This window comes from Sapajus apella, unplaced genomic scaffold (assembly GCF_009761245.1).
Source record: "Sapajus apella isolate SASKATOON/1434 unplaced genomic scaffold, GSC_monkey_1.0 scaffold27, whole genome shotgun sequence".
NCBI lineage: Eukaryota > Metazoa > Chordata > Mammalia > Primates > Cebidae > Sapajus > Sapajus apella.
The window spans coordinates 18,926,552-18,950,907 of record NW_022436967.1 but is presented as its reverse complement, the minus strand read 5'-3'; the positions used below and the strand labels follow the sequence as shown (position 1 = coordinate 18,950,907).

The window sequence follows — 24,356 nt, the reverse complement described above, 5'->3', positions numbered from 1 at the left end:
TGTACATGAGAACTGGACAGAAAACATGTACCAGATGAAGGTATTAATGAAAGAACAGAGATAAGCATAGTCTTTACATATATGAGGAAAAGTAAGCTGACAACAAGGCTAAGAGTAAATACTAAAACCAACATTTGTTGAACTGAAATTGTTGAACTAACTCCAAAGGACATTTATCCTTTCACAATGATGAAGTAATAGTTTTAAGTCTATTGCTATGAGATGAATAAGTTGTGATTGGTTTATTCATGAGATTGAAGATACCTCAACTCACTCAACTTTATATCCTTAAGCTTTATAACTTTGTAGAACAAGAATTAGCTATGTTGAATCTATTCTAATTACCATTTAACTATATCAACACCAAACCAGTATCAAAATATTTTAAGACAAATTTAAAACAAACAACTTTATTTCCTTGCTTTCACTTAAACCTTGATTTTATAAAACACACACACACGCACACACAAAAAAACATTTTTAGGAGTTCTGCATAACAGAACATTAAACAGTACAAATATCCATTGCTTCATAGGTTCAAGTTATATAAATTAAGGTCAAATAATTGGAAATTGATTCAAAAACAGGGAAAACTATACATGAAAAAAATGTCAAAAGAACCTAACAGAGCAATATTTCATTGTTTATAGATTATTACTTTCAGGATCTTAACAAAACTTCTAAATAGACTTCCTTTGCTGTATCTTATATTTAAATATCTCCTTACCTATACCGAGTCAAGCTACTTGACCAAAACATCTGATGTAGGAAAGCATTTAGCTTTATAGCCCAAGTTTTTCCATCTACAGTTACTATCTTCAAAGGAATTTACATTACAGTGTTGACCAAAAAAATCCTGGTTCTTTTTGAACAATGTGCAACATGCTCATGATGCTAACTCCATGGTAACTCAAATAGGTACCAAAAAATAAAAGAAAAACAATTACACACAGTTCAGTAAGTATAATTTCGGTTTTCTCCATGCCAAAATTAACCAATGAAATAAAATGTATCAACTATAGATGACTTGATCTCAGGAAAACCACATTTCAAAATAACAATTACATTATTTTCCTCATTTCATTCTCAGTCATTGACAGGAATTTTGTAGGCCACCATGCTATTTACTTTGTGGATTGTAGTAGTAAATGAACGAAGGCGGACTTCCTCAGAATTGGTAATAAACTGTGGTCCTGACTCTTCCCATTTTTCAGGTACAACCAAATCCTTGTCTGTATAAATCAGCAGATCAAACGAACCTAAATTGGGGATAAGATCATTAAATTGTTTTTCCAAAAACAAAACTAATCTTGCTGCCTCTCTTCTATTTTGAACCACTCACTACTAAAAAAGGTCATATGGCTTGGTCTCTAATCACTAATTTATTTTGCTTGATGAACATTTATTTTAGTAAAGAAAATATTGAATCTTTCTAACTTCTGTGGCAATTTAATGACTGTGTTCAAGTAACCCTTATCTTCCTTAATAGTGGTCCCAAAGCGCAAGAATAGTGAGGCCAGCATATTGTTATAATTGTTCCATTTTAGTATTACTGTTGTTAACTATTACTGTGCTTAATTTATATGTTAAATTTTATCATAGGTATGTATGCATAACATAACAACATAATATATACAGGGTTCATATTATCCATGGTTTCATGTATTTGCTGTGGGTTTCCCTGTGAAAAGGGAGACTACCATATATTACTTTTGCTTTATAATGTTTTTCCTTCAATTTATAATACATAATACTAATAAATAAGACAAAATTTAATAAAGGGGTGATTAAAGTAGTAGCTTAGTCTTTTTGCCAATTAATTTAATTCAACAAGAAGTAGTATAATACTTACAAGAAACTTCCAACAGTGGCAGAAATGTCACTGTAGCCGTGATCTGTCTGATCACTGAACGGATTTCATCCTGGATAGCTTTTTGAGACTTTTCTCTGGGTGCACTATCAAAACAAAACAAAACAAAACAAATGAATTCATTCATTTTAGGTCTTAAACATAGTGGTAAGATTATTTATCTGATTAAATGCTCCCAATATCAAACAAGCAATGCATTAAAAAGGCGGTTTGTAAAAAATACAAGTCAAAATATCCTTAAGACCTATAATCTAGCAGGCACAATGTACAACCATATTACTTCATTTATCCTGCCAGTCATCTTTTAGAGCTGGTCTTAATGTCAGGTCATTTAGTATCAGATGACTAGAAAATCTGCCAACCACCTTAAGACAGGGAAACTTCAGCATCTCTTGAAATAAAAATAACAAGTGTATCTAAAATGTTTAATTGGTATAATCATTTCAGTATTTTTAGTAATGCCTGAATGTTTAATTTCCTATAGTCTCAAATAAAACATTAAATTATATATCTAATTATTTTTATAAGCTAAAAATTTCCTAAAATAAACCAAAGGCTTCAGAAGCAAACTGTATTTCACTATGAGAAATGATTCTGCATTTACAGAAAAGCATGCCTAGAACAATACTAAACATTAGAGTATAAAGATGGAGATTTCTCTTCCAGGGAGTCTGAAACCTTGAGAACTTTATGAAGTGTCTTAGGAAACAGATGGCATTAAAGGAAGTACAGCAGAGCTGCATCTTAAATTGTGTGAGTCTAAGATTATTCCTTATAGTCAGAAATATCAGAAATATCTTTGAACAATTCATTAAATGGTCCATCTAGTATATCATGTGTAGTTTTGTATATGTCACCATAAATACTGTTTGAAAACTACTGATTTAGACTAAAGACAATTATGTTAAAAGTATATTATATATACAAATCAATGATAAGCTAAACTGAAGACAATTCTTTTCCATAGGTGACTGAAGATATCTTAGAAAATATAACTCAGAAACAAACTATATTTTATATAAAACTAGTTCAAAATAGAACTCAATTAGTAATAAAAAATAAGTTTTGAAAAAAAAATCAAAGTAGAAATAATGCAATTCCTACTTACCTGTCATCTTTTGCAGTCTTGTCACACTCAATATCAAATTGCCATCTTTCTAGGACCTCACCACTTTCAATGTTTGAGATAACTACAACCAGTTTCTGAACTGAACACTTGTATAACCAATCTGCAATATATAAAAAGGAAGACATCTTTCTTGGTCCACTGCATTATACAGTAGCTCTCTTCTCTGGTCCTACTCCCTATTCTCAGCAAATTCCTACCACTGGTATCTTGTACCTCCTTCTACATGCAACAAAGTTTGCCCCATCAATAACCTAACTTCTGTCGTCAAATTCTCAGTATCTGTGCCAGGTATAGTAACTGGTGCTAAGGACAGAATACTGAACATGTGGTACTTTCATCCTAATCCAAGATAAAAGCATAGGAGATGGGCATTAATCTAATCATCACGCCAATAAATGAGAGATTATCACTGTAATGGCTGCTATGAAAGAGAGAGATAAGTGCAATGAGAGCATAAAAAAAAGGACAATTTGAGCCACTCAGGAGGTCAGAAAAGGTTTGAGTTTAGCTCTAGGAATAAACAGCATTAAAAACATGCAAAAGGAGAGGAAAGAAGATATACTCGCAAGGGAAGAGCATATAATTAGAGGATTGGAAGCAGTCCACTACAACTGCAATCAAGAAACAAACAAAGTAAAACAAGGTAATCCTGGCAAGATAAGTAGGAGTCAGACCATGAAAAGCCTGATGGATCAAATTAAAGAAATATACACTTCAAGACCAGGGAAGTCATTACTTATGTGAAGCAGGATGCAAAGCCATTAGACTTGTATTTCAAAACTATCATTCTAGCTGTGATATGGAAAGTGGAGTGGAGATGGTAAAGAGGGGATCTAGAGACACTAGTTAATCAGTAATTTAAGCAAGAGTTAATGAAAGCTTAGGGGGATAAACTGGTAGAGATGGAGCAGTAGGTAGATTTAAGAGATTTCATGGTTAAAATTTCTTAGGTTTAGTCACAGTAGTTTGGAAGAAGTATGATTCAGGGATAGCTTCCAAGTTTCTTTCTGGTTGGACAGTTTAGCCATTTATTGAGAGAAAAAAAGAGAGAATTAAAGAGTATCAGTTTTGGAGATGATCCTAAATCTAGTTTTTAGCATGCTTTAGTGTACATTATCTCTGAGATAGCTACATAAAGATATAGCTGCTGGATATATGAGTCTGGAGAAAGAGGCTTGGGATAGATATAAGTTTGTGAGTTGACTACACAAAGGTTTTAAGTGAAGCTATACAAGGTCAAAGATCACCTAAAGAGAAATTAAAAAGAGAACAGGGGCTCAGATTGAGGCTTGAATTAATCTCGGAAATTGAAACAGCATTATCAGGAGTCGGCCAAGTTTTTGTAAAGAAAGAGGAATTAGTAAATATTTTAGGCTTATAGGCCACCAAGATCTCTGTTGCTTATTTTTAAACAAACCTGTAAGTGTAAAAACATTCTTAGCTTATGGGCAGTACAAAAATAGACCATCTGTTGGATGCCTGTGGGCCTTGTGATTCATTGGCATTTATCAACAACTTTGTATTAGTTTCACTCTGAAAAGGAGGAGACTGGGTGGTAATTTGTTCTTTCTTTAAAACTGGAGAGATGAAACCAATGGGAATAATTACAATCAAAACACAGAAGCGGAAAATACAAGAGAGAACAGGATAAAGACCCTAAAAAGGCTAGAGGAAATGACATTCAAAACAGAACAACCTGCCTCCAGGCAAGAGCAATTCTTCCACTTTAACCAAAATAAAAGGGAAAAGTTAAACAGGAAGGTCTAGACACACATAAGGTGAAATGTCATCAATTCAGTCTCAAAGGAGACAACGTAAAAACCATTGGCTTAGGCAATATCTGCTTCTCTAGCAAATTAAGATGAAGGCACAGATCCACAGTTGCCTAGAGGTTCTAGGCTGAATGATGTGAGAGAAAAATACAGCCTTTTGTTCTCTCAAAAAAAAAAAAAAAAAAAAAAAATGATGTGCAGCCCTATGACTCACTATAGATAATTTATTCCTGACTCCCAATTTTGGATGCAACTCTGGGAGAGGAGGACTGCTCCTATCAATGTCTTTCCTGTGTACACTGAGAACAGAGGCCTATTCTCACACCAAAAGATGTCTCATCTTGCTGTTTAGACAATACCAATCCACTACAGCAGAAGTTCTCAACCAAGGGCAGTTTTGTTTCTAGGGTATATCTGGCAATATAACATGGAGACATTTCTGGTTGTCAGAGCAAGGGGGTTTGTTACTGTATTTGATGAGTAGAGGTCACGGATATTGGTAAACATTCTACAACACACATAAAAGCACCCACACCAAAGAAATATCCAGGCCAAAATGTCAATAGGGCTATCTTCCCTTGCCTGTCAATTTGAGACCTGACATGCACAGGTTGTTGAGGGATTCCACTCCTGTACATATAAATGGCAAGTCAATGTTAACAGTTTACCTAGAGGATAGTGCAGCTTCAAAGAGAGTTATCAAGCTAAAAAAGTTCAGATGGCCATCATCAGAAGAGTATATTAAAAATGGGTTAGTAAAAATGCCATGAAAACGATAAAGAAGCTACATTTGGAACAAAAAATTCTGGTCAACAACAAAAGAAATGATTTCTAAATTAAAAAAGATGATGGCCACTGTAATACTCTTTGAAACTAATATTTTAGAAGATAAAATGAGAGAAACATTTGAAAAATTAGAAATGAGCATCCTAAGTGGAGGGAAACACAAGAGAAACAGGAATTCTAGAAAGGAAAAAAAAACAGATGAACAAGTATTCATCCAAGAGGTAATACAGCTAAAAAAAAATAATGAGTGTTCAGACAGAAAAGGCTTACTGTATCACAGGCAGAATTTTTGTAAACGACAAAGAGAAATAGGTGAAAACAAAACAAACAAAAAAACCTGTTGGTGTTCTGTTATTTAGTAGGTAATCTTTCTCTTTTTTTGAAATTTAGTTCTCTGGTTGAATCCAATTTTATGTTTCTTGATCTTAATCTAATGATAACATGAAACTACAGAAAATTAATATATCATATTGAGACTATGTATATTTTCTCAGCTAGTGAACACCATATAATTATGTAAAATTCCAACTTGCTCCATTTAGCAACATTAACTGCAAAAGCCACTTCTAAAGGAGTTGATGAAGACTATCTTTTTTAGCTCTATCAGATTTCTAACATCAAAATATTCAGCCCACTCACAATGTAGTGAGGGGAAGAGTGGATTTCTTCCATTTTACATATTATTTGCCTCCTCCCAACTGAAAATTACTATTTGCGATGCTAGTATATTCTACACTTCTATGTGCAGAGTGGAAAAAATTACTACTTGAGATGCCTGAAAATGTGGATCCTAGTCTACAAGACTCAAATTGTTTCCAATGATTAAATACCTTTTAGTTGTTCCACCACATTATTTAGGTATTTTATGAGCTCAAGATCAGTAGTTACAAGCAAGGTGAGTCCATATTTCTGCACTCGAGTAAAGGTTTCAGATGGATATATGCCACGTTGATATAAAATACTGTTGATGCCAAATGCTGCAAACAAAAGAATTGTTACAGAAAATTCTTTATCACTACATAACTTTGGAAAATAAAATATATTCAGATGTGGTTATATTTTCATTACGCAATAAAGCTGTAAATGAACACACGTGTTTGTATCTCGCTCAAAGCAGAGTAGGTACAAAGTGGCATTAAAAATCCTTAAAAGTCTTGCTTCTAAGTAAGAAAGGTATTTGCTTTCGTGTGGCAATAAAAAAAAAAAAAATCCAAAGTGTATCAACCTACCACTGCCAAATTTCACCTCATTGTAAACCAAGTCCAACTTAATATTATGAGGCTAGAGGATATCAAAATAGGCTGTTGCATCCGAGTTAGCAACTGACTTAATAGTCACTGTGCTCCAGGCAAGCCTGCATCTTCCCCTTTCCCTCTCAAATCCTGCCAGGTTCCTTTAGAACGTGCAGCGGGCCTGGTCGAGAACAAGCGTTCCCAAAATCTTGTCTACCGCCAGCCTCACGCCTCATAATCACTTAGAGTGGGAGGGTCAGGGTGCGGCCGCAGTTAACAAAACAATCCTCCCTTCCCCCTACACACAACACCAGGGCCCACCCCAGTCACTCTGTCCTGTTTCGGGAAGCAAGCGGTGGGAGGTGGAGTGGTTCTGCACAAACGCTCTGGAAGAGGCTACGATGTGAGGTAGGCCCCAGCAGCACGCAGGCCCGCCGCTCCACCTTAGCAACGCGTTGGGAGGAAGCGACTGCAGCCGCCTCACCCCAGATTCCTTCCCGGGTCTTGGAGGCCGAGCCGCGGGCCTAATGAGCCGCCAGGACTCAGTTCACCCCCACCATGGCCTGCGCGAGGACTTACAGAAGAACTCGGCCACGATTTCGGCGCTCCCGCGCAGAGTGATTCCCTGTTCCCGGGAGAGCTGCAGCGCCATGGCCACGGACACAAGCAAACGCACGCGCTTCCACTCCGCGGACAGCGACCGCAGCGGCTCCTTAACAATTCCCCGCCAAGCGTTTCAAAAGTAACGACGCAGCGCGTCCTCTGGCCTTTACGCAGGCGCGACGAGCCTTTAACTCCGCCCTACGCGGCGGGATCCTGCCCTTTCTCTCCGCGTTCCTGCGATCTCGCGGGAACAGGCGGTTCTCGCAGGCGCGGCCAGTTCTCGCAGGCGCAGTTGGTGGACTTGGTCTGCTGTGCCGGTGTGAAGCTCCGGTAGGTTGTGGTTAGATGTCTTCTGGTCCTAGTCTACTAGTTGGGGCCGAGGCAAGAAGATAAAGATTCCAATTTCAGTAGCCGGTGTCTACGCTTATGAACTGAAAGACCATGGAGTACAATATCCGAGTTTCAAAGTTACTTTCAAACTGAAATGAACCGTTTGCCAGCTGCGCCCGAAGTGGCCCACGTGACCCCTAGTGAACAGTCTAAACTTCCGCTAGATGCTTTGGGAATTTGTGAAGCTACCGCGTGCGCGGTAGCCACGCTGCAGCTTTGGAGGGTCTGCTTTCTGTGTGGGAACGCAGCTTTTCCCGAGAAATTGGGTTACGGATTAAAGAGGGGAACTGCTTCCTCTTTTCTGTCCATTTTCCACGTCTGTCCTGGGCTTAAGGCACCCCTCAGAGGCCAGAGGCGTAGGCGAGTCTGGGGCGGTAGGTGGCTGCGTCCGGAAGTCCAGGTTGCGTTCTGTCCACCCTGCCCACCCTTAGGCGGCAGGACAGGAATAAGGTCACCTCACCAAAGGGGCTCATCAGCATTGAAGAATACTCAGTGTGTCTTGATTCACCAAACTCAATGGCTTTTCGTTGAAAAGGGTGAGAATTATTAAGGAGATACTGCACAATTAATGTTCATGCCAATTTTGAAAGAATTCTTAGAGCAGGTGGGAAGATATTTGTAGAATGACGCCTGAAAAACTTTTATATCTGCCAGACATGCTGTTATTATATGAGAAATACTTGAATGTTGTTAGTTTTCTATTGCTGCGTAACTACCACAAATCAGTGGCTTCAGAGCACCACCTATTTGTTTTCTCAGTCCTGTAGGTCAGAAGTCTGGACGTGGCATAGTTGACTGCTTTGCTCAGTCGCACAAGGTTGAAATCAAAGGGTCTGCAAGTGGGGGTCTCACCTGAGGTTTGGGGTCCTTCGCAGCCCTCTGACAGAAAGTGGTTGTTGGACTAGGATCCCTTTTGTCTCGCTAGCTGTTGGCCAGAGGCCAGCCGTTTGTTTGCCAGTTGGCCCTTCCACAGGCCGCCTCACACCTCCCATTCCCCTGACTTCAGGGAAATTCCAGCCCCTTTTAAATGCTCACCTGATTAAGTCAGACCTAGTCAGATCTCCCTTTTGATGAACCTAATCCGAGAAATGATATCTCCTCATATTTGTAGGTTCTACCCAAAGTCCAGGGGAGAGGATTATGTAGATGTGCTCTCCAGGGGCCAGGAATGTGGGGAACCATCTTAGAATTCTCCCAGTACAGTGTTGTATATCATATTTTGATCAGTTTGAAGAGTAAAACATGGGTGTGATACGTTACAGGCTGACTTGACCCAGTAAAATTTTTTCTTACATCCTTTAATCTCTGTGTGTGTATAAATCACAATCTTTGATATGAAGAATAAGGTCAGGGAAAGTAAAGAGTAAAGAGTAAGAGAGTTGGATGTCTTTTACCCCTTCCACGGAGAGCTTGGGTAGAGCTAGGATTTTGGCATCACACTGGTAGGACATGTTGCCCATGTTTTTCCACATAAAAACTGCCTCTCTAGGGAACTTAATGTTAAAACTGAGCACTTCAGGAATGATTTTATTGAGTTTCATAGTAATGTAGTTTTTAAGTTAGCTGAAGCTGCAAATAATTGTTAGTATAACTTGGAGATTCTAGAAATTAAAAGGCTATCAAAATTGTGATTTTTGCTATGTACAAAGGAAGTATTAAATATCTGTACTCTATGAGGAGACATAAGAAATTAGGTGTAGAAGGAATGGTCTGTGTCTTGTGAGGAATTTGTAGTCTACTTCGGTTCAAATATTTATACTTTTTTTTAAAAAAAAAAAAAAAAAAAGAAAATTGGATGTTCATGAGTTTGACCCTACCTGGTTTCTGCCTGCCTGGGAAGACTCCTATCACATTACTTTCCTCATCTGTCTGCTCCTTTCAGTAACGTGGCCCTCCATGTTCTTTTCTACCTCACTGCTTTCCATAATGTACATTTCTCTACCTAGAAATTTCATTTTATCTGTTCAGATTCCTAATTATATTCACACCCTTTCTTAACTTAAAGGGTGTGAATGTCTTAACTTTGCTTAAAGACATTTTCTTTGAGTGTATAAGGACCTCTCTGAAGTATTTTCATAGCATCTCATAGTGCTACTTCAGAGCATTTAATTGTAAAAAATTATATATGATTTGCCTCATACCTGATCTGTTTCCCATGTCAAAAATAAAATCAGGATAAATAAAGTTTATTGTCATAGAAAAAGTACAGACAAGTGGGAGGAGTGGGAAGAAGCTTGCACTCAGCAGTTATGGCACAGTTTATAAGGACAAAGGAGGAAGCATTTTGAGCTTTTCTGTTATTTGCTCTTATACATTAAGATTTTTTAGGGGGGCATACAGCTGTTTAAGTTGATTTGTCTAGTTGATTGGCTTAATTTCATGGAATCATACTGACAAAAATGTAAAGCTTATGTTTTATGTTTATGATTAGAAAGAGCATTTCAGAGAAATCAGGATGATGTAAGTTTTAGCTGATATGGTTATGGGCATTTGGCCTTGGTGTATATCTAAACTGTGACTTCCATTTTTATTGTATTTTTTAACACTTGTAGGATCCATGATGGCATTTAGTGGGTTCTCAACAAATATTTGTTGAATGAATGAATATTTGCTTAGGAAAGCTCATGGAAGAATCCAAAACATTTTCTAATTGAAAAGTAGGTTGCATGGATGAATGAGGTCACTTTTAGAGAACCGTGAATACCTACCTGCATTGATTGAATTGGTGGCACCAGGGTTTTCTAGGTTCTTAGGACTGACATAATTAAAGGGACATTTTTTTCAAGTGTTAATTCAGTAATGATTGTAGAATGAACAGTGCACAGGACAGTCTAAGGTGGTAGCCTCAAACTTGAGTGTGTAGAATTACCTGTGTGTTGTGTAAATCTCGGGCTTTTTCTCCCTTCTCCAGGGCTGGTTCAGGCCATACTTAAGCACTTGAAGCATGCTGATCCAAACTGATATATGCTGCAAGTGTAAAATACCAGATTTCAAAGGCAGTACAAACAAATGGATATAAAGTATCACGTTAATATGGTTTCTAATTGATTACATCTTGAAACAATATTTTACATGCATTGGAGTAAATAAAATATATTATTAAAATGGTTTCACTGGTTTCTTTTTGGTTTATTTTCAGTGTGATTACCATGACATTTAAAATTATGTATGTGACTCGTATGTTTTCAGTGGACAGTATTTGTCTACAGTATGGGGTGTAGGGAATGACATGTTTTAATAACCGTCCAAGTGATTCTGATGCAAGTTCTTAGACCAATCTTTGAAAAGCAAGATTCTGTGATTGATATTTTAGCATGCAGGGCTAGGAAGTGGAGTGTCTGGACTAAATGGATGGCACAGAGGTTGAACAAGAAGAGATACTTTAGGGAAAGACATTTTGAAACAAGGACTGAGTTGATGACTGAAAATGGAGGAATGAAGTGGTAGTTCAGATAAATCTGAGGTGCCAAGTCTGCAGTACAGGGTAATATTTGATCCAGATTATGATAGGAAGAGCTGCCCAAACTCAGCTTGTTCTAGTTCTTATTTATCAGAGTAACACCCAAGATTCTAAAAGCTTTGGAGGGACTTCTGCCACATTAACTTTTGGGAACTTGATTTGCCATTGACCTCATCTTATCAAATACATGCACACTTATCTTTACGGAATGTTTCAAAACTTGTTTTCGGTTACTTTAGCTCACTTTTCTTTATAATTCAATGAAATCTTTTAAATGTGTATTGTTTAGGGGAAGGCTGTTTGGACAGGGAGAATAATAAATTGAGAATTTTCTGAAGAAATTTCAAGCAGAATGCATAACCAAAAACTCATATTAATAAAAAGATAAAGTGTGCCATAAACTGACCTATATTTCATATTAGGATGTTAAAAACAAACATAATTTTCTAAGGCTAAATCAAATAGAATTTTAGGATGAAAGTGACTTAATTAATGATTAGTTGAACAACTTTAAAGATAAGGAAACTGAGGTCCATAATGGCTATACAGTCAGTCTAAGATTCAGTATCTTGATAGTGGTATATTTAGTAGACGATCTAGGGATCCCGATGTAGTCTCCTTTTAAATTATATCCATTTGAAGACATTCTGAAAAATGCTTTTTTTCAAAGTTTAGTTTGAAACAAAATAACAGATGTTAGGTTAAGAATTTTTACTCAATAATCTATACATATAACTTGTCCAAAAAATGGCAGTTATTTAATACAAACCATAATTTTACGTAGATAACACAGATACTTCCAACTGCCACAAGGGGGCACTATATGCACGTGAAATATTTTAAACTGTCAATGTGTCTCAGTTCAAGGAAAAATGAATTTAGTATTTTCTAAGGTATTAATATATGTAGATACACAAATACAACTGTCACAAAGTGGCACTGAATGCATGTGAAATACTGCCTTTTAAAACGTGACCGTACTTCAGTTCAAGGAAAAATGAATTTAATATTTTCTAAGGTATTAATAAATGTGTAATACTTCAGAATGACATGTGGAATCATAATATATTACAAAACTAGTATCCTTTTTTGTTTGTTTGTTTGTTTGTTTGTGACAGAGTCTCACATTGTTGCCCAGGCTGGAGTGCAGTGGCATGATCTTGGCTCACTGCAACCTCCACCTTCCTGGTTCAAGTGATTCTCCTGCCTCAGCCTCCTGAGTAGCTGGCATTACAGGTGCGCACCATCATGTCTGGCCAATTTTTTGTATTTTTAGTAGAGACGGGGTTTTACTATGCTGGCCAGGCTGTCTCAAATTCCTGACCTTGTGATCTGCCTGCCTTGGCCTCCTAAAGTGCTGGGATTACAGGTGTGAGCCAGCGAGCCCGGCCCAAAAAGGTATTCTTTTAAACATTTAATACCCTCTTAAACATTTGGTATATAAGCACACACACACATACTGAAAGCATACATATACAGGTTGAGCATCCCTAATCTAAAAATCTGAAATGTTTTGGGCACTGACATAATGCTCATAGGAAATGTACATTGGAGCATTTCAAACTTTGGATACTAAATTAGTAAGTATATAATGCAAATATTCCAAAATCCAAAATCTGAAATACCTCTGGTTCCACACATTTCAGATAAGGGGTACTTACCCTGAGTGAGGTTTTATTAATGTATATATATGTGTGTGTATACACCCACACCATTTAATTTGCTTATTCTTAGAAAACATTTTTTAAAGTATATCATTATTCTCATAAACTTAGAGGTTTTTTTTAATCAAATAGACAGAAGTTATTTTATTCTTGAGGCCAACATCTTGAAACAGAGCAGTTTATTTTAAATTTTATAAAACAGTAGGGGATACTTAGATTTTAGTAAGAACAAATTTTGCAGTGAGCCGAGATCCAGCCACTGCATTCCAGCCTGGGCACCAGAGTGAGACTCTGTCTCAAAAAAAAAAATAAATAAATAAATAAATTTTGAAAAAAATATTTCTGCACATATGCATTTGATTATATTATCTTGAATAATTTCTTTAAATCTGTCATAAGACTTCCGGCTATTCTGTTTGTTGTATCGTAGAGATAATTTTTCATTTTATGTGAAGGCAATAATTAAGTCAGTAATTTTCTACTTTGATTACTTAGAGTTTATTTTGTAGATTTTTTTCATGGGCCTAAGAATTAAATGGCAATATCTCCCAAAATACCCAACTCTCCCTATACTTTTCTCCTAAGGTCTCTTTGATTTGGGTTTGCATGCTCAAAAAATAGCACAACAAATTTGATTAATAACATTTTATCAATAAGCCATGGCTTAATAAAGTCAACAAAGGTATCTCCATACTGGCAGAATTCATAATTTTTAATGATCCAGTTGCATATGTAGGCTATTAAGATTTTACCTGTAGTAAAATACTAAATATTGTTTAAAAAATAATTTCATAAGCTTTTATGAAAATTACAGGTAGTTTTTTTTTTCAGAAAGCAGTACCATGTTTTATTATGATTTTATTTTGATATGTCAGTGATATGTAGTCACTTAGTAGTCTTTTCATAGTTCAATCACAATTAGGTACAGAAAGATAGAATATGAAGGGTAGATGATAATTTATTAATATTTGATCTTCAGGGACCGAATATGTATGTGGGCCATATATATGTTGAATATGTATGAAATATATATTAATAGGCTATATATATGTATGTGTATTTGAATAAATATATATGAAGCCTTGGTGCAAGCCACTGGATTTGACAGCACAATATATTTTAAAATATAATTGAAATTCAAAACAGCTCAGAATAGTTTCAGATATGGAAACTGCCAACACAAAGGCTTTGTGAAGCAATAATAAACCATAGTCCTATTAAAATGAATACAAATAAATTTCATGAGTTAAATGATTTTTATAATTATGAAATTTGGTCAGACATTTTATGCCTATAGTAAATTTTAGCTGGCTGCTTCTAATACATTGTATGGAAGATTATTTTTAATTATTGTTTAATATGTAAATATTGGTGAATTAGTTCTGCTAAATCTACTAACTCGTAATAAAACTAAGGTGTTGAGTAAGTAGGAAAATATTTCTTAAAGAGTTTCATACATAAAATAGACTACAAATATGGATCTTTCCTAAATATTTGTCAATACCACTTTATAAGACATTTATAGGTTGAAAACCCTTTCTGAAAACATGGAAAATCATTTTATATTTGTTTATATTTTTCTATTTAGATAAACTCAGCTTTTTTGACTGAAACGGTTTTCTTATAACTTGCCTTGTGTTTATAGCTTATTCAAACAATAAAGTAGTCAAGCCATATTTATCAGGTTTCAGATCAGTCATGCACATTAATTCCATTATTTGTGCTGGACTTTTCAATTTATAAATTGAATATGACAATGTTTTTCTATTCTTGAATAATGTACCCTTTTAACATCAGCCAACAACAAAAAAGGCTTACTGAACTCCAGAGGTTTTGGTTTAAAGTTGGAGATCAAATGGATTAAAAATAAATGGTGTCTTTTCATGATTGCTTAATCCTAATATGGTTGTAAATACAGATTCTAACTTTTTGCACTCAAGTAGATGGCAATTCTCTGTTTTAAGGTAGTCTTTCTGATGATCCATAATATATCTTTTTTAACCTGTGTTACAACATCATCAAAATAAAGGAAAATTTGAAAAGTTTTAATTAAAAGACTATTTCCAAGAATATTCTTGCAGACAGTAGTATGAGGAACAATAGATCATCACATTTAGTTATTTTAAAATGTATTCACAGAATGTTGAGATTTAAATATAAGGTGTGATTATCAATTTGTAGAGTTAGATGGTAAGATAGGTTCTTTTTGTTTTTGGAATTTTACATTAAGATTCATTAATTTTGAACTATTATTTTAAGAACAGTAAGATTCTTATTGAGTTAGTCTCCATTGAAATAAACTATAATACTTACCTCCCAAGAGCAACCAAAAGTACTCATAACATAGAAGATGAACATCTTAAGGACTTATGACATTATGCATTGCTGCACTTACAGTGGTTGCCTGCCTGCCTTAGGAAACAGATCAGGAGTGTGGGAAAGGCAGGTCATATTTCTACTTAAGTCCCAAGTACACTTGTCTGTACCCCCTGGGAGACTGGAACTTGCAGGGAGGTTAGTTAAAGCACTCTGGAAATGTGAACGCATGGTTCTCTTCTCTTTCTCAAATGTCTTTTGTCCAAAATAATGTATATTTTCAGTAACAGGAAAAGTAACGAATATACCTATATAAATGTAGGTTATTTATCTCTAAATTATAAACATTTTCCACAGTGTTAGGTATAGTATATGTGTTTAAATAAAACCAGTTGTTAGAAGTTTGGAACAGTTGATTTTCATTTCCTCAGGGTACCAATCATGGCCTATGACTTTCTTTTTTTCTACATTTTTAAAATTGACAAATAATAATTGTACATAGTTTAGGGTGCATAGTGATGTGATCTATACCATATATATCGATCGGATCAGAGTAATCAACATATCTATCATCTTAAACATTTATCTTTTCTTTCTGTTTCAAACATTCATATCCCCATTCTAGCTATTTTAAACTATTATTAACTATAGTCATCCTATAAGTGCTATAGAACACTAGAACTTACTCCTATCTAGCTGTAATTTTGTATCCTTTAACAAATCTCTCTGTCCTCTCCCCTACCCTTTCCAGCCTCTAGTATTCTCTGCTTTACTTTTTACTTCTGTGGTATCAACTGTTTTAACTTCCACGTATAAGTAAGAACACGACTTTCTGACGTGCAGACTGTGTGAGTGTGCAATGTCAGTTCATTTTTTTAATCCACTTTTTTTTTAGTAAAGCTTAGTTTATCTTCCTAGGTTAAAAGATAAGTAGAAGTTGTAACGTTCCTTCCTGTACCCCCCAAAAGGATTGTTTTGTGCATATATTCCACTTTGGAAGCCACTGATTTTGAGAATGTTTGCAGAAACCCTATCGATTGAGGGATGAGGCACCTGAGTTGGGAATGGTAGTGTTCCATGCTTGTCTTCTCTTCTAGATAAATATGGAATAGACCTCATTAGAATGGCTGACCTGCAAGCCTGTGTAGAAATTTGAGCTATCCTTCTTTTTCTCTTCTCTTCTTTCTCCTCTTCTCTCCTCCCCTCCCCTCCCCTCCGCTCCCCTCCCCTCCCCTCTCCTCTCCCTTTCTCTCTCTCTCTTTCTTTTTTTCTTTCTTTTTTTAAGACAGAGTCTTACTCTGTTGCCTAGGGTGAAGTGCAACGACACCATCTTGGCTCACTGCAACCACTGACTCTCGGGTTCAAGTGATCTTCCTGCTTCAGCTTTCTAAGTAGCTGGGATTACAGGCATGCACCACCACACTCAGCTAATTTTTGTATTTCTTAGTAGAGAAAAAGTTTCACTGATCTTGCACTCCTAGCCTCAAGTGATTCACTCACCTTGGCCTCCCAAAGTGCTGGGATTACAAGTGTGAGCCACTGTGGGGGTTGCATGGTAACATATTCAAGCTTATGTACATGGCATTTGAGGTTGGGGCATGGAAAAATACTGAGGCATTTATGTATGTTATTTGTGCATGAGAATGAAACTCCTTGATCCTGAAAACAGGACAGGGAGTGGAGTGTGTGGTGTGATAAGGAACGCTGAAAACAGCCTCCTAAGAAAGCGATTTGAGTGTTGTACAAGGTCACAGATGTCTCAGTAACTGACTTTATACAGCCATCTAGTGGATGTTTGTGGTTTAACAAGCTCTTTCAACTTGGCGGAGAGATGCTGGGTTGGACTCTCTCAGATGAGCTACCCCCAACCCTGCTCAGCTGGAATTGTCTGAGTACTTCATTCCCGGTGTTCACTGCAAGCTGTAAGGTTTCCAAGTGGTGACCCCGATGTGATTGCCTTGAAGTTACGGGTGAAGGAGAAGAGTTCATCAATTTTTGGGAAATCCAGTAAGGGACAGTCCTGACTCCCATCAGGAGGATGGAACCCACATGTAAAATATCAGGGGTAGGGTTATGATGGGTCAAGAAGTGACCAAAGAGCAGAAAGCATTTTTTAAAACAGTGCAACAGCTACTTAAGGGTACCCAGTGCACTGTAGAGCCTGGAGCTCTACACAAGCTTATGCTCTTAATTTGGCAGGAATGCCCTTGGTTTCCTGATCAACGAACCTTAGAGTTATGGAAACAGGTGGGTTGGCTGCCTGAAAAGAGGATATGAGCAAGGTCATTTTACTAATGTTACTATTTTGACCACCTGGGCACTGTTACGCTCTGTGTTGTAGCCTCTTTATCTGCCAAATTGTGGTGAGTCAGACCACCCATCTTCACCTGAAGGGAATTTAGGAGATTTAAGGGAGAAGGAAAAACAGGAACCAGAAGAACAGGGAGAGACCTCTCTTCCTGCTTCATTTCCTTCTCTGGGGAATAAGGAAGATTTTTTTTCTAGTGAGGATGAGGACCGATTGGAGCCTTTTTCTCCCCTAATAGAAAAGCTATTTCCCTCTTTTCCTCCATCCTTAAAGAGACATGCATCTGTTGGCCCCGTTCAGACAACATTGCCTCCCATCCACCTTAATGAGATTAGAGGCCACCCAAGGGACAGTTCTTGGATAAGACCCCTGGTCAGCGAACATCTATATGATTGGGTGAACATGTCCTCAATGATGGCCCCGTGACAAACTTTTCTGCTGGATGGGTGCTTCCAGGAGGCAAGGAAAGTCCCCAATGATGGCCCTTTGACAAACTTCCCTGCTAGAGGGGTGCCTCTAGGAGGCAAGGAAAGTGGCCGATTATGATTGTCTTCCTAGTATGCAAGTTCTTACTTTCTGCTTCCAGCATCGGACTTCCTGGCCTTGTCTTTTCTGTTTTCCTGGAGCATAAGGGAAAGTTGCGTGCTGCTTCCTGGGTTTTATCCCAGATAGCTCTGGCTTTGTTGCTGCACATAGAGGCCTGGGGCAGGAGAGTTGCTAAGATGCCATGGAGTGCTCATTTATTCACCAGCAGTCTTGGCAAGTTGTGCCTTTCTGGGTTTGCAGTGACGGAGGGGAGGCCAAGAGGCACAGACCAAGTCCCCAAGTGGCTGCTGTATCTCCAGCCCAGTCCTAAGGATCCTCCTCACCATGGTCATGTGCCTTAGTAACTGTGCCCAGAAAATGGCCTGCTGCTTGCTGTGCTGCTGCTTTTCCTACTTCTGCCCATCACTGCCACTTCTCACATGTCTCAGTTGACAAGCAATTCCTTGTCTTCCCTGGGTCTTTAGGTAAAGGGCTGAGAAACAGTCCATGTGCACTCCAACCTTACTACCCTATGGTGGCAGGGTGGTGTAGAGCAGCCTAGAGTACAGAGCCCTGGGGGAGGAGCACTCTAATAAGGGGCCCTCCCATAGCCATATGTTAAATGCTAACTAGGCTGAGGTAGATGAGCTCTGCCAGCTGGTGTCTTCTTCAGAAGATAGATGCAGCAGTAAGGAATGTTTGTTTCATTTTTGAATGAAATGTTTAAAAACACTGTGACTGGGAAACTTCAAGGCAGATCTGTGCTACAAGTCTGCTCCTCCCCTGAGCCTCTCTGCTTGAGGATAGTAAAAATAATAAAAAGTCCAGTATGTTTTCAGTACCCTACCTAATAGGGTTGGCTCCAGGCATAGGTGGCCTGGAAGATAGGGGAGTGGTCTTCTCCCAGTCTGTTACCCTCTTGCCTCCTGCCTCCATGCTTACACACACACACTTTACCCCCTGGTGAAGTAAGCATGCCTTTTATTGCCTCTTACTGCCACTTGTAGTCTTCCTTCCTTCCTTCCTTTTAGGGTACGGGCAGCAACAGGTGGCAGGCTATTAAAAAGAGAGGCTGCCTAAGGAGCCCAGAACAAATAAAAAGAAACCAGCCACAGCCCTAGTTTCTGAAGCTTGCTTCTAAGACATTCCAGTGAAAGGCTAATGCAAGAAAATGGCCAGCACCTCAGGACGTTCTTAAAAGTTGTTTTTTTTTGTTTGTTTGTTTTTAATATATATATACACTTAAGCTAACTCAATGCAGATTTATTATCCTGGCTACTTGCAGTCACATTCTAATGATTTTCAAGGGCCAAAATATGGTAAAAAAAAATCACTTAAAATATCCATCCTTTCCATGCCTTACTTTAGCAGCTAGTGTTTATCTTTTGCCATTTCTGTACTTTATGTGCTATTTACCTGTCTCATAACCCTTCTAAACATATACAAAAAAACACAGATTTAGTAGCATCTCTTCTCATAAAGACACATTGGTGTTGTGTCCAATTGTCAGGATATTACCCTGCTACCCTTTTTCTACTGTTAGGCAAGGAACAATTTCATACTGTCTTAGCTTGTGATCTTGATTGGCAAGTAGCAATGGCTGACTTTATTGGTAATGTACCCTGACTAGGGCTGCAAAACCAGGAATTTTTAAAAAGTGTTTTGTGTCTAAAAGATCTTTTATCAATTTTGTACTTAAAAGATCTTTAGTAAACTAAGAGGAGGCATTAAACAAATGCTCTGGCCAAGAGATAGAGTGACAGTTGAAATTTAGCCTACTTCTTGTCTTGCCGATTTTATTGATAGTTCAGGCAAAAGGAAGTGAGAATATTCAATACAGTAGGAATGTAAAAAGACGACAAGTTTGAGAGGCATTTAAAAATGTGTTCAGATGTGTTTGTACTCTGAATAACAGTGGGTTTTGGGGGATCATGGTGGAGCTGTTATACATGGAGATGATATAAATAAGTGTGTGGCAGTGGATTAGTTTTCTTTTTTCAAGTGATTTTAGACCAGGCCAAAAAAAAAAAAAAAAAAGATTCAGGGAGGGATTTTGAGGTAATAACTAATAAAATGACACACTGAGGAATAAGAAGCAGTGAAGGAAACTCAGAAGAAATGGAAAAGTAGGAGGCAAATTGTAAGAAGAATGTCAGAACCTATTAGTGAATTTGGGTTAGGTAGAAAAATACTGTTTTAGTAGTTTGGTAAATAATTCAGCACAAATAAGAATGACCGAGGAAGAGTCACTAGATTTTGTGCTTAAAAGATTTTTGGTGCACTAAGGGGAGACAATTTGGCTCACATGGTAGGGCATAAAAGTCTTTTACAAGGAGTTTGAAAGTAAGGCTAAGACAGGAACAAAAGGTTTGCAAGAGAAATGGAGAGTGGACAAACAACATAAGCAGTTGATGGATCTTGGGACTTTTATTTTTAGGATATTTAGAAGAGAGCCAGAATAAATATAAATCCTGAAGTTGAAAGTTGGAAAGATATATAACTAATAGAGCCAGACACCCCAGGCTACAGAAAGCAATGGCATCAAGGACCCAAGTATAGAATAAACTTTAGAGGAGATAGTCCCTCTTGGAAATTGAAAACAAAGAAGAGGGAGAGGTGAGGGTGCAGATAAATTCTCATTTTTCTTGAAATGCAAGTAAAGGATAATCTTTAGCTTCTCAGTAGAAGAGGAGGTGAGATAATGCCAGATAAGTGTAAAGAGTTGGAAAGATTTTTAAAGCAGCCAGTATGAGGAGTGGGATGAGAAGTCAATGAAGGAGAATAAATAGATATTTATTGTTCCTAAATAGATATATATTGAGAACTGTTTATCTTACAGCGTGGTGCTGTATGGATGTAAGAGGAAACATGACGAGTGTTTCTGTACTAGGGAAATCTAGTTGGGGAATCATTACACAAAAATAGCTGCATGTAAGAAAGTACAAGATAACAACCAAGTGAATGTATGAAGTAACTGTCAAACAAATTCAAAGATAGCAAAAAAAATGTTTCTTAAAAACGTAGAGTATGTAGAACTTAGGCAGGCAAAGATGGGTGATAATTAGAGAAGGTTTAATGGAGATAGTTAAAATCCAGTCTGGACATAAAGAAAAGGTGGGTTTAAAAACCTTTATAGGTATAGATGTGTAGAGAGGGGACATCACAGGCCCAGAACTTAAAATCTATGGGACAAAATGTAGAAGCATCAAATTAGCTCACTTTTCCCCGGGACAGTCTTCATGTAATCAGATTACATCTGGATTCTTTTTCTAGAGAACTTTGTGTGGCAAGCTAAAAGTTTGGACTTTTTTCAGGAGACATTAGAGAGACACTGAAAGTTTTTATAGAATTATATTAGGGACAATATAAAGTTGTGTTTTAGTAACATTACTGTAGCAGAGGTGAAGTGCAGATTGGAAAGCTATAGTGACAGTCCAGGTGGAGGCACTTAATACTTCACTATTTTAATTATCTTTACTACTTAAATTCTATTATGTCCTATAATTGCCAGATAAATCCCTGGTTTTACCTCATTGTCATAGATTCATTAATTTCCCCTTTTTATGTATCTTCCATGTCTGAAGATTTTTGGTCCTTTAATTCTCCTAAATTTTCAGTCTTCTCTTTAGTTCCTGTTCTTTCTTGACCTCTGCTGTTTTTCTGTGTTCTTTTTTATATGAACTTTCCTGCTTTCTGTTCAGAATTTATTCAGAGTAGACCCATGCACTTCAGCTTCACTGTAGAGAATTCCAATAAACTGATGATGCTGTGTGTCATTCATTTCCTAATGTTACTGATATATTCCATAATATTTGCTAAGCTTTAGTGGTTATTAATGTTTTATGCTATCCTATTACATAAGCTCGGTAAGATACTTCTGTTTTTTTTTTTTTGGTATTATGACTAACAGGTGAGCATATTAAATTCAGTGTGGTTGTATTTGTGCGTGGAAGATAAGGATAGTAGCTCTTGTAACTCTATATATAGTTTCTTACCATTTTATTGAATTTTCACTCAATTTTAATTAAATTTGAAAGTCCTTAAAATTAAGGTCAGAAATTTATATATTAGTTTGATCCTGGTGCTTTTCTTAAAATATCAAAGTATTACTGTTTGTTTCTATCTGGATAAATTGTTTTTCTATTTAATTCTCTATTTCTGCCATCTCTTATAGTTACTTACTTTCCAAAATTTGTGAATATTAAAATATGTAACATGAAAATATATAAGAGATGAAGAATGAATACAACAAAATCTTGATTCTGGAATACGGATATATTTACACAAACATAGTATGTTCCTGAAACTATTTAAATTAAAAGAATCATTATAGTCGTTTCTTGAAAGTATCCTGAAATTATTTTTGTTACTTAAAAAAAAGTTACCTAAGGCTTTAGAAATTAGAATTTCTGAGTAATTAATGCTTAATGCAAATTTCACTGAAGGCGATAAGAAAGCATCAAGTAAAATTGACTTTTTAATTATAAATGAAATATTTTATTAATGATTCAGTCCTGCACTTCTGCTTGAACATTTCTACTAGAAAGTATTTTCTTCCTTTTTTCCTCAGTGAAAGAGGACAATCGAACTTGGTTTCAACTCAAGGGTTAAAGAAAGGGTGAAAAAAATGAATAGAAGAAAGTCTTCATTCTGGAAAGAGACCCATTTTGAAGTTCAGCTGGAACAGACTATTTTATAATTTTGTATAAAAAATTATATCTTCATAATCAACTTGATTATTTGATTTATAATGTAAAAAGCATAATGTTTCTTATGGTCTATAAATAACCACTTTTTTCAAGCATGACAGATTAAGTGAAAACAAAGAGAGTGAACAAAAATGGGACGGTGTCATGAATCTGTATCTGCCCTGAGGAAGAGGGCAGTACTTTTGGGGAGCGCAATTTACATGAGCATCTGGGTCTTTTGTCATGTTTTGGATGGATGACCTGAGTCTGATATATTGGTGAATAGCATTAACAAAGGTCTGGTTGTCAAAGGCTAGGAAGAAAAATGCAATTAGCCACAGCAATGAGGTTATGTCTATGTTTGGGGATAAAGAACCAATACCTAAATGGCAATGGAAAACACTGGAATGATACCATTAGCAAAAGGCCAGATTTGTGTGTGTGTGTGTGCGTGTGTGTGTATACCTATTATACAGTCATCTTCACTCAGCAGGTTATACAAAAAAGTCATTTCTTTGGCAATGTTTGACTCATGTAATAAGAACAAATATGTACCTGTTACTAAAGAAAATGACCTGGTGAGCTTGATGAATTTATAACTCATAACACACTAATTTCATCAACCTAACATGTGTAATTCTGTTTGTTTCTATTTAAAGAAAATTAGAATTAAATAAAGGGCATTTGGAGGCCGAAAGAAGTTTGCTCTTTTTTCAGTCTCATTTTTTTCTGTAAACCTTGCGATCCAGCATAGAGAACCATATCTAATCTGCCAATTAGGTCAGGCCCCAGGATAATCAATCTCCTTAACAGCAGATGCCTTGTTTTAGCAAATGAATGCTTGGTTTCAAAAGAAGTTTTGTGTTGAGAGAACACTGCAGTTGGCATGGGTGATTAGAACTCTTTTAAATCCTATAAAAAGCTTCTATAGATTGTTTTATGCCCACATTTTGTGAACTGAAGTAAATGCTGTATATATTTATCTTCAAATGAACATGGTGGGGACTTTATACAGCCTGTAAGGACATCTATATGCATACACATGCAATTATTTGCAGTCTAAAATGTTTATGTTCATTTGAATTAAACTGTGTTTTTGATAAAATTTAAAATGCATTTATATATATTTTGAGTAGGTGCTTTTATATTTATTAAGTATGCTCCTTAATAACAATAACTTAATTATTAGAATAGCATTGTTTGAACTGAAAATATAATGACAAGTTAATATGATTTTCGTGTTTGTTGTTTGGACCACTTTTACATTAGTTTTTAAGTGCCCTTCTTTCTATCTGATGCCTGCTCAGTTCATACTTGTAATTTGTGTTAATGGGCAATGTGTGTGAGATAACTTTGAAACCAGGAAAAAAAAATTTTAAATTAAATTTTATAAACAATATATATTAAGTCAAAATAATATGTTGACTTATTTTGCTCACAACTTATTTGATATAAGATAAATTGAAATATAATGAAATAATTTTCTGGTATAATTTAAAAACCCTAAGCCTCAATAAATTATTTTAGATAATCATTGTTCAAAATCTGATTGCTGGAACTTGTCAGTGATACTCAAATACGTAAAACACTTCAGGAGGCTACATAAATATGTA

The 24,356-nt window shown here is 36.4% G+C and overlaps 2 protein-coding genes and 1 long non-coding RNA gene across 3 annotated transcripts; 2 read left to right on the top strand and 1 right to left on the bottom strand.

The window, feature by feature from the left end:
- Nucleotides 1-382: 382 nt before the first annotated feature.
- Nucleotides 383-7,555, bottom strand: MAD2L1 (mitotic arrest deficient 2 like 1). Its single transcript, XM_032292426.1, has 5 exons — nt 7,369-7,555; nt 6,388-6,534; nt 2,979-3,099; nt 1,853-1,956; nt 383-1,259 (listed from the first exon to the last, which is right to left on the bottom strand). The coding sequence occupies exons 1-5, from the start codon at nt 7,439-7,441 to the stop codon at nt 1,087-1,089; spliced, it is 618 nt and encodes a 205-aa protein (XP_032148317.1). The 5' UTR covers nt 7,442-7,555; the 3' UTR covers nt 383-1,086.
- Nucleotides 7,556-7,737: 182 nt separating this feature from the next.
- Nucleotides 7,738-10,889, top strand: LOC116560876. The gene is made up of 2 exons (XM_032292427.1): nt 7,738-8,318; nt 9,570-10,889. The coding sequence occupies exons 1-2, from the start codon at nt 7,877-7,879 to the stop codon at nt 9,665-9,667; spliced, it is 540 nt and encodes a 179-aa protein (XP_032148318.1). The 5' UTR covers nt 7,738-7,876; the 3' UTR covers nt 9,668-10,889.
- Nucleotides 10,890-12,437: 1,548 nt separating this feature from the next.
- On the top strand, nt 12,438-24,149 carry LOC116560877. Its single transcript, XR_004273182.1, has 2 exons — nt 12,438-12,478; nt 22,626-24,149. It is a non-coding gene; the product is annotated as an uncharacterized LOC116560877 (long non-coding RNA).
- The last annotated feature ends 207 nt before the right edge of the window (nt 24,150-24,356 follow it).